Below are 14,340 nucleotides of genomic sequence, written 5' to 3' on the forward strand. Positions count from 1 at the left end.
TAAAATACTGAAATATAACAGAAATATAAGGTTATGTATACATATATATATATGTATGTATATATATATATATGTATACATACACAGTATATACTGTGTGTGTATTAAAATTAAGTACCAGTGGAAGAAATGATGAATTTGGAGTGAGAGGATCTGGGTTCAAGTCTCACCTCTGTCACTTATTATTTTTGTGAACTTGGAAAAGCCCCTTAAAGCTTTCTGGACCTTAGTGTCTTCATCAGTGAAGATTCTGAAATAAGGCAGCATGAAAGGGATCAGGGAGCTGGTCTCAAAAGTAAGTTAAGACCTGGTTTCCAGACACTTTTTGGTGGTGTGACTCAATTCCCCAGGCTACAATAATCATAAATTGTTATTTCATCAGCATTGCTAGTAGAGTTCCATCCTGGGAACCCTTTATCAACGAAACTACAGATTCAGTATGTGTGTGTGTGTGTGTGTGTGTGTGTGTGTGTGTGCGTGTGTGTACACAAGAGAGATATGTAGGTAGATGAGAGATGTAACAGATCTTTTTTTAATATAATTGTCAGACGTCCAGGGAGGCAGACAGTAAGTGGTCATTTTTATTCATTATTTTTATTGCATTTTATTCATTATTTTATCCTAGTTTAAAAACTTCAAGAATCAGTGATTCCCTGAGTGTGAATTCTGCTGCACAGATAATAATCACAGCCCTTCAGGTAGTGCACAGCACTTAAAGTTAAGGCAGACCTAAGTTCAAACCCTGTCTCAAAAACTTTCCTAGCCCTATGACCCTAGACAAATCACTTCTCTCAGCTTCGGTCTCTTTATTTATAAGATGACAGTAATAAGATCAACTACCTCAGGTTGTTGTGGGGATCAAATGCGATAACATGTGATGAGCTTTGAAAGTATTAAAGTTCTATAGAAGTGCTAGGTAACAGGCAGAGGAGGAAGAGAAGGACAAGGAGAAGTGGGATTGTTATAATTTAGTAGATGGCCTTTTAGAATTGCTGTGGATAAAAAATGATCACCCTACTGCCAAGCTGGCAACGAGCCTTTGAAACTTAAGTAGGCAGGAAATTAGGCAACAGACACATAGTCTATCATAAGGACTGTCTCTGAGTGGTGTGTGTGTGTGTGTATCTGTGTGTGTGAAGGGACTGGACTAGATGACCCCTGAGGTCTTTGCCATCTCTGAATCCTATCATTCTTTGATCTTATTATTTATTACTTCTGGAATGATATACATAGTCACACTGTGTGTTAAAGCCTCAGAAAGAAAATACTTCATCGGCCATTTTTATATAGAGTGAATTAAAATACCCCCGTTTGTATTCCAAGGGTGGGAGAAATAAGCTGATGCCAAAATAATAATAACTAATATGTAAAATTTGCAAAACTTATCATATATTGTAGGATTTTATTATAACAACAAATTTGTGAGGTAGATACTATCATTATCTCTATTTTACATATGTGAAACTAAGACTAGGAAAGTTAGTGACTTGTCCAGGGAAGTATATGTATGCCTTACTTATTATTTTGATATTTTGGAAATTTGGTTAGCATTTAAAATGTTTTTTTTTCATAAACATATCTTCAGCTAAAAAAAAACAATGCATTTCTTACATATTTCTTTTTCTTTTTCATTTGGTTTTTTTATGACATGGCTCAGACAGATCTTTAGATGACTTTTTAAACATTAGTTTAACAGGAAAAAAACACATTTAGATCAATTTAATTAAAACAATTTTAAACCATCCTTATTGCTCCAAATTTGAACTATATAGAAAGGCAGAAAGTGGAGAATTATTGTCATTTTTAAAAGGGTTTTTTGTTTTGGTAAATATTTTTAAAAAATATTTAGTATTTAGTATCTTCAAATAATTTCAGCTTTCTTCCCTCACTGGCTCACCCCTACTACTTCTCCAAATCATTTTAGGCTACACTCCCCAGAGCAGCTGTTGCAACACCTTTTCTATTCTCTCCACAATTAGAAAACTAGACTCCCACTTACCAGTTTTGGCAGGTGACACAGACTCCTTCTTCAGTGAGGTTGAGGTCATACTAGGGAAGCTCACTCCAGTTTTCCATTGCTCAAAACTTCTCAGCATCATCATCCTCTCTCTTCTCCTCCAGTCTTTCATGTCCTCCTACATGTTTGATTCTTTTCTCTCTCACTTCCTTCAGATTCTTGCTCTAGAAATTATTCCTCCTCTCTCAAATATCTTTAAATGCTTTCTCTCTATTTGCTCCTTTCTTCTGGCTTCCAAATATCGTCATGTCTCCCTAAACATTAAAAAACAAAGCTCAGTGTAAAAGAAATAATGAAATGTATCCTAGGCACATTAAAATGAGGTTTAAAAATTCATTAATAGCTATCATAAATTCAAAGATTATGTTAAGAATATCATTTACTTGGATAAGTTACCAGGAATAATCTTTATTCCCTTGATTCATCCAGATACTATTTCTCCTCTTGTACTTTTTGAAATAAGTTTCCCTGTCCACTGTACAATCTGGCTTTGTCTCCTACTATTTCATCGAAAGTCCTCTTTTAAATGTTACAAATGAACTTCTAACTGCTGAATTAAATGGCATCTCTCCCCCTAACTTTAATACTTCTTAACCTCTCACCAGCTTTTGACACTGTAGACCCTCTTAATGAAGCCTATCTGCTCCCTTAGATTCACAGCTACCATAATCAGGGCCCTTCTCTTACACTTTCATTGTCTCTTTTCCATTCCCAACTGTTTAATGCCAGGTTCCCCAAGGTTCTGTCCTTAGCTCCTTTATCTTCCTTTTTGACACTCTCACTTCTGAATAGTCTTCAATCTCATGACTTTGAGTGTATATTCTATCTGTATAGGCTAGAGATGGGTCCTTACAGTAAGCAATTCTATAGACCTCAGGCAGAACTATACATAGTCTGGACACTGACACAGCACTCTAGCTTCATCAAAAACTCAGTTTTCCCTTAATTAAAAAATTCCTTAAAAATCTCTCTGAGTAATCCCTAAAAATAGTTCTTCTCTTCTCCTGTAAACCATTGTGTTGATGCATTATATGACATGCCCACCACTTTCTATAACCTCGACGTGGGCTCTGTGACCTAAATATTCTTCATCTATGCAAAAATATAAAAATATTATTTCAGAGTTTATATCTATAAAAATGAATCCATTTTTCTATAGTTTTTATTTAATTTGTTTCCAATTATTGTGTGAGCTTTATTGTTGCCACCCTACCTCCACCCTAACCCCCACATGCATACCTTTAGGAAGGCTTAAAAAGGAGACTGGACATTTTTACTATAAATGTAATCATTTGAATTTCAAATTATACTACCAGGAGATTATCTTTCTGAGTATATGTATTTATTACCTTCTAGACAAAAGAAAAAAAAGTTTTATGAGTCTAAAATCTACTACTCTTTCTGTCACCTTAAAAAATCTCATAAAAGTGTCAGAAGAAAAATGGGAAATTAATTTCCTTTTGTGCCAAATCCTTTTCTTGAAGTAATTAATCTTATGCTAAAGAAGCCAATTTGTGCCATATAGTATAGTTTAAATGATCAAAAAAGACAGTTGGGAATAATGATAGGAAAATGGAGTCCCTCAAATTCTTTCAAATAAATGTCACTGGGTGAATGTTGTTGTCATATGAGGAGGGGTAGGAACAATGAGGGGTGGAGGTGGGGAGAGGCCTGGTTGTTTCACATTAATTCCTTAAGTAAGTAGACATTATAGAGTTATGCTGACCTTCGCCCTTCCAAAAGACACACTCTTCTTTTTTTAAAAAGTAACAAGGATGAGTGAAGATCAGCTTGCCTTGTTGTGCTTTTCTCTTCATCTGATGCTCTTAATCCTAACTGCATTTTATTCTATAACAATTTATATTCATGGGAGCTTCATTGTACCTTTTGCTATTTACTTTTTTTCAGATTAGTTCAGCATGACTGTTTTGCAGTTTAACTTAATATAGTATCACTACATTCCAAAGTAGGTATAAACATTCAGTGTTGCCATCTGAAAAAAAAAATGTTGAACATTTTAAATGTCTGCATATTTTTCTTCTGAAGCCATACTTGTAGAAAATTTTCTTCACTTCACCACTTGTAATCAACCAATATGATACAAATAACCCACTAGTTCATTGTAATTTCAGAGAAATGGACAATCTTAAGATATTTAATACTTTATATTTTTCTTATCCCAGCCATGCAGAGAAAAAGTTTTATTTTGCAAAACAGATCTCTTGCTTTTCTTTTATTCATTCATTCTTTGGTTTCTTCCTACCTCTATCTCCCTTCCCTTCTTTCTTCTTTTCCTTCCTTCCTTCCTTCTTTTCTTCTTCCCTTCCTTCCTTCTTTTCTTCTTTCCTTCCTTCCTTCCTTTTCTGCTAAAATTCAGAGATATTTTCTGAACTTACCATCATCACTTCTAGGAATGCCAAACACATGAAGTAAGGCTTTTTAGGAGTTGATAATACAGTTATAACTAAAGAATGTCCTTTCTTTCATCCATTTTATGAAAGACTTATTGGCAATGGAGAAAATCAGTGGGTCTCAAATATTTAACTAGGATTATAATGCCAGAAATGGGGGTGAATGTAATCATGATTAGTCTATCAAGATGGAATGAAGGGGATGATATTTCTCTCTCAAACTGATAAAGTTTTATACCTATAAAAAGATTGTTAATCTTTGTCTTTTAAATTGTATATTCTTTGTTCTGTAGTCTGGCCCTTCTATTTTTCCCCAGGGACTATGAAACTTTCTATGTCAAACTATCTATCTATCTATCTATGCCTTAATTGAGGCATACACTAGGGCTTATGCAGAGGTTAACACACATTTAAAAATCCACATACACACACATATATGTGCATATATATGTATATATATACACACATATACAGGTTTATATGTGTGTGTATGTGTATATACACTTGTGTTATCCTCCACTTAAGCCCTAGAACAAAATCTCATTGTTCTATGAAGTAGACACTGACTTATTAAAAGCTATTCTAAGCTTGACAGGTCCTACCAAGCTCGAAATATTTAAATTACAATTCTGAGGAGGTGCTGTTATCAAAGGAGCAGCCTTAGCTAAACTCAAAGAGACCTAGCACCAGAAAGTTGGCCCTGAGGTAATAATATTTTTTTTCAGTCCCAGCCATTGGTAACACTTTTCTTAGCATAAAGGAGCTTCACCCTGCATTGGTAGAGTATGTACCTACACATAAAAGACCTCATTATAAAGATTATTCCTGGTAACCTATCCAAGTAAATGATATTCTTAACATAATCTTTGAATTTATGGTAGCTATTAATGAATTTTTAAACCTCATTTTAATGTGGCTAGGATACATTTCATTATTTCTTTTACATTGAGCTTATATTTATCAGTCTGTAACCCCATTATCAGTCATGAAGCTTAATGTCATTGCAACTTTGCTTCTGTATTTTGGATTCACATTTCTCTCGTCAGACCATAATTTTGTCCTCTTCTGACAGTTATAAGAGGCTTTCTTGCACGCCAGCACCTGCTGCAGAAGATGAGCATCAGACAGCAAGAGGTCACTTCAGTAAAGAGCTTCCTCCAGAACACAGAAGACATGGGCCTGAAAACGTATGATGCACTGGTCATTCAGAATGCTTCAGACATAGCTCGAGAAAATGACCGGCTCCGCAATGAAATGAACATAGCTTACCATAGAGAAAAGTTCGAGGTTAGGAACAAACAAGAAGAGGGCTCCAAAAGGTAAGTGGAAAACATTTTCAACAGCCTTCGTAATTGATCCAGGTATCAGCATAAGAATTCAAAACAGCCCTCAGCTCGGGGTCATCAGGGAAAGGGCAAGGGCAAGACGCCAGCACCTAGTATGTGCCAAGGCGAAGTGCTAAGCACTTTACAAATATTAGGGTAGTATGTATGATAATATGTCATCTGCAAACATTTTGCTAGAGGCAGTACAGTGTAGTAGATAAAATGTTCAGCTTTACTTCAGGAATATCTAGGCTCAAATCTGGCCTCAGACACTTACTAGCTGTGTGACACTGGGCAAGTCATTTAAACTCTCTCAACCCAAGTTCCTGATCCTGAATGAAGATAATGTATATGAAGTGCTTTGTAAGTCTTGAAGGGTATTATAAATGTGAGGCATCATATTTGTTTTTGTTAATATTGTTGCTGTCATGATTATTATCAGGGAGGCAACATGATATAATAGTAGAGAGCTTTCCTTTGAACCAAGAGGACCTGGGTTCAAATACTGCCTCTAAGCAAGTGATTTAACATCACATTACCTCCAGCAACTTTGTCAGACTACAATTTGCAGAGGAGGTGAGGTTCTGAAGTGATAAGAGAATTTCCCTCAATGGAAGTTTCTTATTGTAAAGAAACCATTGGTCTGGTAAAAATGAAAATGAAGATCATCATTATCATTTTCATCATCATCATCTTATTACATCTTCCAATGAATATTTTACATATTTTCATTAATATATTAAATATCCTTGTTAACAAGGTCATAAACACAGATGCACATATCACAAGACCATCTAGAGTATCTCTTTTGAAGGTCATTAATTTTGCATGCTATGCTTGTTTCATTTTTTGAATACCTCAGGCAGTCTCAGATTTTATTTTAAAGTATATGATAGCTCTATTTTTAGCAAACATGTAATTGGGCTTTTAAATTTTTTCATTCAAGCACACTGAACATAAATGCTGACTTAGAGAACCTTCTGGAAATTTGCCAAGATGATTAATAAGGAGCCATTTCAGGGGAAAGGAGATGCTATGAAATCAATATAGAGAAATGTGTCTGTTCTAGTCACTATCTAAATTGACACATTTTCTTCTCCAGAGAAGACATCTTTTTTTTCTTTTCATTTGAAAGTCTACTTTGAATGCTTAGCTAGAAATAGAAATTTTTGCAACCACCTGTTTCACCTTTTAGTGGAGTGTCCTTCCTCTTATGTGAATGATAAAGACACCTGTACATAGTAACAAGTAAGAACAGTAATCTGTTCTCTTTGACTATAATTCACTTGTTAGGGAGCTATTTGTTTTTCCATAGGAACTCAATAACGCCACATTGTATCTCACTGGAAATGACATTCCCTTGCTTATACTGCCTATGTCAGATTAATTTTATTAAAGTAAAAATGGCAGTGTCATCTCTAGTTAATTAGCTTCAAATATCCCAGTGATTAAATACTAAAAAATCCCTTTGTAGGGAAAAATCGGTAATTAAGCATGACAGTGAAAACAAATTACATACTGAATACCAAGTTTTTATGTTCAGCTATTTCATTTACTACATGGGCATCTGGCTATATCTTTTAGAAGAATTCCAACTCTTTTGGTGCTCTGCCATCGAGAGATAAAATTATAAAAGCAAACGCTTAAAAAACAACTTGGAAAACAAATGTATTGTCATCTCTTTATCATATGATAACTCCAGCTTATAAAGTCAAATGGAAAAACTTTGCTGTTTTTCCTCTTGTTATTATTAGTATATCTTTTTTTTACTAAATAACTATTAATTGTATATGACATCTAGAAGGATATTTATTATTTTCGCTGCTGGAACTGAACAATCACCTCAATTTCTCACTTTGCCCAGATGTAAAATTAAGTACCAAGTGATTTGTCAATTTCTTTATTGGATAAGAGCAATGCACTTGGCAACAGACAAGACATATAGACTAAAAGGGAAAGAAAATCATTATGATGGAGAAAATAACTCCACATAATTAAATGATGGCTGATGATGCATGGAGGGAGAGACAGAAATAGGAAAGTAGTGTGGGTTACCCCCACAATTCCATGCTTTGCTTTTTATAATAGTGTACTTCTTTGAGAGGGAGCCATGATGAACTCCCAACATTTGCTGCATCAGTAACTTTCTATTAAGATGGATTTCCCAGAAATTATCATTCAGATTGAATTCCTAGGTTTTGATTGTGTTTAATAATCAGAGTGTGAACAATCCATTCAGTGAATGCCTGATCAACAATATGAAACTACTTAAGGAAAGCTGCATTTATGTCTGTGTGTGGTGGTGGGGGGAGTCCAATGATCTGATTTATCATAAAGCAGGAAATGGAAAAATGCTAGCAGCTTCATCTGGATTTGTTTGTCAGAAGATTACTGCATACACATCCTCTAGTCACAGCAGGGGTGTTGAGAGATTGTTTTCCAAAAGGCTGTTATTATGTTTGCATGAACAGGTTCATTGTTATCATTTGAATAATGCATCTGGGCATCTCTTCTGTTATGTGTGTGTGTGTTTTTCTTCTTTCCTTTAAGAGCTGCAGACAAGGGTGGAAAGGTCTCTGAAGACAACTTTGCAGTCAGTCGGGCACCCAAGCATTTTCATTCTAGCTCAGTTCCAGTCCCCATGGCGGTGGATGGCTTGGTACAGTCTCTGGCTGGATCATCCATCAGATCTCCCTCCCTACACTCTGTGTTCAGCATGGATGACAGCAGTGGCCTGCCATCACCACGGAAACAGCCCCCTCCCAAACCAAAGAGAGACCCCAACACACGACTGAGTGCTTCCTATGAAGCTGTTAGTGCCTGCTTGACAGCAGCTGCTAAGGATGCAGCTAATGAAGGTTAGGCTAAAAGGGAAAGCATAGAGTGGGGGCGGGGTGGAGGGGGGGAGCAGATTGAGAGACAACACTGCCTCTGTTTATTGATCTTCTGACTTCCGGTCCTCAAATGCCCCATAGTAGCCTGTAGCGCTATTACATTTTTAATAGAAATAAACCTAATTGCTTGTAACTGGTAGCTCTTTGATCACTAAGAAAATGTGACATTTTGTTAAAATTTCTAAGGTTGTTGGAAAAATCAATTCATGCTGTTCTCCTGACCCCTGCCATCTCTCCAACCCCCAACATACACACAACTGCACATAAAATAAACTTCAGATTTTGACAATACAAATTTTGTACCCTATTAATAATTAGAATTTTTTTCAAGCTTTTGATGGAAAGAGATATGGCCAGAATCAAGACTTAGGCTCATCCTGCCTGTGACACATACTAATTGTGTGACTCTGGCAAGTCATATAACCTATCGGAGCCTGAAACTACACACAATGTCTCTAAGTGCTGATATGCACTGGAAGTACATTTCCTCACCAGGAGTTCTTTATATCAGAACCAGTCCAAAAGAAAAGAAAACAAAACCCCCATATCAATCATTTCATCAGTTTTTCTTTGCATCAAAATTTAGCCAAACAACATCTATTTCAGCGTGCTGGTGAGTGAAATGATTCACCATTAAATGAACAGCAAGCTCTTGTTAGTGGTATCTCTAAAAGAAAGTAACTTAAATTTATATATTGAGATTCTAGCAACATCTTTGTCTAATCGATTAAAGTTAAATTGCATACTCATTTCGAGTTATCTTCCACTCATTTATATCAGGAGTCAGCCCATGGAACATAGTTTGCCATCCCTTGATTTATATTAGGATAACTTATTAGTAATTATTCATCTTTAGCATTATTAAAAATAAATAGGGCACATTAGAGAACATAAAATTGAATTTAATTGCTTTTTAAAAAATAATAACCAAAAAAAATTTAGCCAACAAGATAAAAACAGAGAGAGTATAAGAATATTCTCCTGTAAAACGATATTTGACAAGTTATACAAGTCTAGAGTAAATTGCAATACTAAGCATAGTACAATCACCACCTTCGTTAATATGTCTTTCAGGCAAAATCATTTATATATACATATATATATGTATATATACATATATATTAAACACAGAGAGGTAACAGAGCAAATATTGATATAACGAACAGAGAGCTAGACTTGAAATCCTGATGACCTAGGTTCAAATATCACATCAGGCCTTTACTCATTCTGTGATCCAGGGCAAGTCAGTTAACATCTCTAGGCTTCAGGTTATTCTTCTGTAAAATGAGAGGATTAGACTATATAATGTCTGTGATTCCTTTCAACTCCAAATCCATGATCCTATGATTAATAATTGATAAGATTGAAGAAAATCATATGTTCTGCTAGGATGTAGGGAATAAAGATGAGAGTAAATATAGAAATAGACAAATATGAGAAACAACATGGAATGAATATAGCAAAGAGTTTTGAGGGGGGAAATTTATATTTGATCAGTGGAAAGCAGTTGGAAAGGATGGGATTTACATGCTAGAACTATTGAGCTCCAACAATATCATCTTAAACAGAGGAAACACAGTGCTTACTCACCGTTATTTACATCTAAATAATTCATAAACACACAGGATGAGTAGGCAGGACAAATCTCACTCATTCCCTTATTTGTCTCTAGGTATTTTTTTTGTAGTCTGCGGGGCTAGGTTTGTGGGGCAAAGCTCAATGAAGGCATGACAAAAATAAGAAACAGGTTGTGGGTTAGACAGACCTGGACAAGGGGCCATGGGGAGTCACTAGTTCCTACAATCATATTCACTTGGATATAAAGAATATGGCATGATTACAAAAGAGCAAGATTAGGAATAAAATATACTATGAAAAAGGAATATGAGGGTGAAGTTCCACTAGCAGCAGCTTTATTCAAGATGGAAGGATCAATGTGAAAATGAATAGAATAATCATTACCGAATGGATAGATATGAAGTGGGAGTGGGAAAGGACAGGAATATTCTAAATCATGTCAAGTCATTACATAAGTGGGTGAAAAGGCCTAATTTGAAAATTAGAACGTGGTAGTGGTTGATGAAATGAGAAAAGGAAATCAAGTTAAGTATAATTCAGGGCAAATTACAAAGGGTGCAGGGATAGATGAGGTTCTAAGAAATAATTTTTTAAAATTTCCTTTCAATAAAGGAGTCCATTGATATGTAGATAAAATGTTATCAGCAGACAGAAAAAAAAACATTTCAAAAGTCATTTTTTTAATCTAAAGACAAATTTCAAGGGGAGAACTTATTGAGATAGCACAAAATAACTTCTTAGTCTAGCATAACTATACTGAGGGAGAATAAATTTATAATTAGAGAATTTAAATGGTTTCTACACATCTTAGTGTAATAATACCTAACATTATATAATGCGTACTATGTGGTGAGTACTGTGCTACACATTTATTATCTCATTTATTATCTCATCCTGGGACATAGGTGCTATTATTATCTTTATTTTACAGATTAGCAAACTGAGGCAAACAGAGGTGAGTGATTTGCCCAGGATCTCAGAGCTAGTAAGTGTCTGAGGTCAGATTTGAACTCAAGTATTCCTGACTTAGGCCTGGTGCTCTATCATCACTCTGCCACCTAGTTATAGAATATTCTCTTGCACTAGACGGGTAAAATATAAGACTAATGAACCAATGCAGCAATCAAAACCCAAAAGGTCATATATTCATTAAAGGAGCTTTCAAATTTTGAATGGGAGGGAGAAGAAAGGAGTATTCGTATATGTCCAAAGCCACCAAAATCAAATATGCAGAATTATTTTCCAGACATCTCAACTCAGTTGCAATTTGAGGTGGTATGTGAGTTACACCACAGTGATTACACACCCCATTTCTTTACAGCCACCTGTTGTCCACCTTACACAACAAGTGCTTACTTGTGGATTGATTATGGCATGACAAATATTTGTGTTTTTGTTTAAGTTTGGAAACGTATGGAATGTATGGAAATATAATGTCTAGAAAAAATAGAAGGCAGTTTATGCAAAAATGAGGTCCCTTTCAAAATGAGACCTAAAAGTAAGCTAGAGAGATTCTTAGCAAAAAAGCAATGTGTTGTGGTTGACAGAAAGCTGACCAAGGAGTCGGGGGGTTCTGTATCCAAACTCTCTCTTAGATGTCCATTGTAGGTGATAGAGCCTAAATATAAAAAGACACTTTCTCGACGCTATCAGTCTCAAATATTTGCAATTATACAAATGTGTTAGAATTATAATAATTTTATGTAAACTTGTGTTTACCACTTACTAGTTTCAAATAAGAAAGTATTCATCTTTGTCAGTGAGAATTCTCAGTGCCAAATCCTAAGGGGAGAGGAATTCCCTAAGGATAATGAGCTTCTCCAGATGCTCCTATTGGAAGATGATACAGTACTGATCATATTAGGCAATGAACCATTTCACAGCCTCCTGAAAGAGTTTAGCTAACTATTTACATGAGAAAACCAAGTGGATAAAGAAGGCTTACTGCTGAGATGATGGTACGGTGTTGAATGGTCCTTCCATAGAGCTAGTGAATTAGTTCCTCTTGGATTGATGTTGAGAAGGACAACTGCCTGGGCCCCTAAAAAATGAATAAGAGAGCTGACTAAACTGCATTTGGGAAATTGCAAATTGCCCTTAATGATCCCAAGCTTCTTTCTGAAATAAAGGTCCAATTTTTTAACACCAATTTTTGTCTAGTGATGCAAAATGGGAATGAATCACAGACTATTACACTCTGCAAAGAATTAAAATTATAGATTACTTAAATATTGATGGAGAGATGCATGGTGGGTATAAAAACAAAAGGTAGCAGTAAAAGTTTTAAAAGAAGATGGAACTTCCAGAATAATCTCCACATCATTATGAGACATAAGAGTAGAGTTTTAGTAAAGCTTGTAATTTATTATCTGAAATTTTTAGTTTTTGTATTACTGTTTTATGACATATTAAGGGGACATCACTCACTAGAACTGTTATATATGTATACATGCACATATATGTATGTATATATGTATATATATACATATATAGTTCATAGTTCCATTCTCCTTTCTCTCTCTCCTCTCTCTCTCTCTATACACATACATACACATTTATAGTTCTATTCTACATAGCTATATAATATATTTATAAATCTTATGTTAAATAAGTAAATTATATAAAATAAATTGAAAATAAATTATATATTAAATAATTACATTATATTTTATACATGTATAATATTTATTGTGTACATATATACCACACATATGTATGTACATGCATACATATGTACATTTTAGCCTCTTCTACAGAGATAGAAGAATTTTTTTAGCAATAAATTTGATTTACTTTGCTCACCTAATTTTCAATTGGAGATTCATTATATTTTCCTTTGAAATTTGGTAAAAGGCATTATCTATCTGAACTGTGAGTCCTGAGTCTTAGAAAATGTATTATTGAATGTACCAGACAGGCAGTTAAGTGTTCTTTCGCCACCTGTAATACTGTACTGGAACATAATCTCCCCAAATAGTATTACAATGAGGTTATAGCAAATTCTTGAATTTTTCAGAGACCCTCCATTTCTCATCCAATTGTGACTAAGTTTTTGCACCTGTAGTAAAATGTGGTCAAAATTAACTCTAAGTGCTGCTTGCCATTTTTGGAACATAAAGGATCACTCTCTATTCAAGTCTTTGGTTGATGAAAAGGAACTATTTTGTTCTCATGGATTAAATTCTAGATGTCTGGGCTTCAATGAGGTTAAAACCATGTGGTATAATTTTAAAATAACCTCAAAGATTCCTCCCAAAAATGGAAAGGAAAAACAAAACAAAACAGAAAGGACTCCTGTATAAGAAGAATTCTTTAGCTCCTGGTGGCATTTTATAAAAATATGAATACTTGTGTCATTTTGGGGTGAATTAGATAGAAGTCAAATATGTGGGAGGAATAATAGAACACATGATTTAAGAGTTCTAGCATTTTTTTCATTGTGATCATACCAGAATTATTTTTAAATTTGTTACAGTTTGACCCAAACATGCCTATGATAATCACATCATTATGGCTTCTTTGGGGAGGTGTGAAGTTGTTGAGTTTTTGTTTTTGTGGGTTTTTTTAAACTCAGCATCCAAACATTTTTTCAAAGAAGAATTTGGTTGGTTTGGAATGCATCTGAGGCCAGAGTAATCAATAAAGCTCAATATTTCTAAATAAATATACACCATTAAGCTGAATTGGATATAGCCAGTATTTGTATTTATGTGTCATTATGATCATTTAATCTCATATATAATAAGCTTAACTTTCTATAGAATCTACAGTGTACCTGTCTAAAAATTGGTGATTTGGGTCACAAGGTGATAATACAGGTGAAACTTTCCAAAGATAAGTTGCTTATGAGGTAAAGATCTCTGACTTACTGAGGACAATTTAAATATGATGTATTCATTCCACTGGACTGCCAAGGACTCGTCTGTTTTGGGGAATAAAACAGTAATGAAATAATATAGTAAATAATGAACATTTTTCTTATTATGGGCATGCCCCCATTTTAGTGGTTCTCTCTCAAGAGTTCCATTGATTTAAAGGTAACTTCTTTTCCATTACTAACTTGAGATTTAGAGGTCTTTTTGTTAGGATCCTATTGAAGGACCCTAACTGTTAAA

The 14,340-nt window shown here is 34.7% G+C and overlaps 1 protein-coding gene across 1 annotated transcript in view; it reads left to right on the forward strand.

The window, feature by feature from the left end:
• The window catches only part of MYO16 (myosin XVI), a 675,300-nt gene that overhangs the window by 574,478 nt on the left and 86,482 nt on the right, over positions 1-14,340 (forward strand). Inside the window, exons 29-30 of the mRNA XM_036754583.1 lie at positions 5,501-5,747; positions 8,304-8,611. Coding sequence (XP_036610478.1) covers positions 5,501-5,747; positions 8,304-8,611 — 555 coding nt within the window. The remainder of the gene's footprint in view (positions 1-5,500; positions 5,748-8,303; positions 8,612-14,340) is intronic.

The sequence above is a fragment of the Trichosurus vulpecula genome, chromosome 4, assembly GCF_011100635.1.
Source record: "Trichosurus vulpecula isolate mTriVul1 chromosome 4, mTriVul1.pri, whole genome shotgun sequence".
NCBI lineage: Eukaryota > Metazoa > Chordata > Mammalia > Diprotodontia > Phalangeridae > Trichosurus > Trichosurus vulpecula.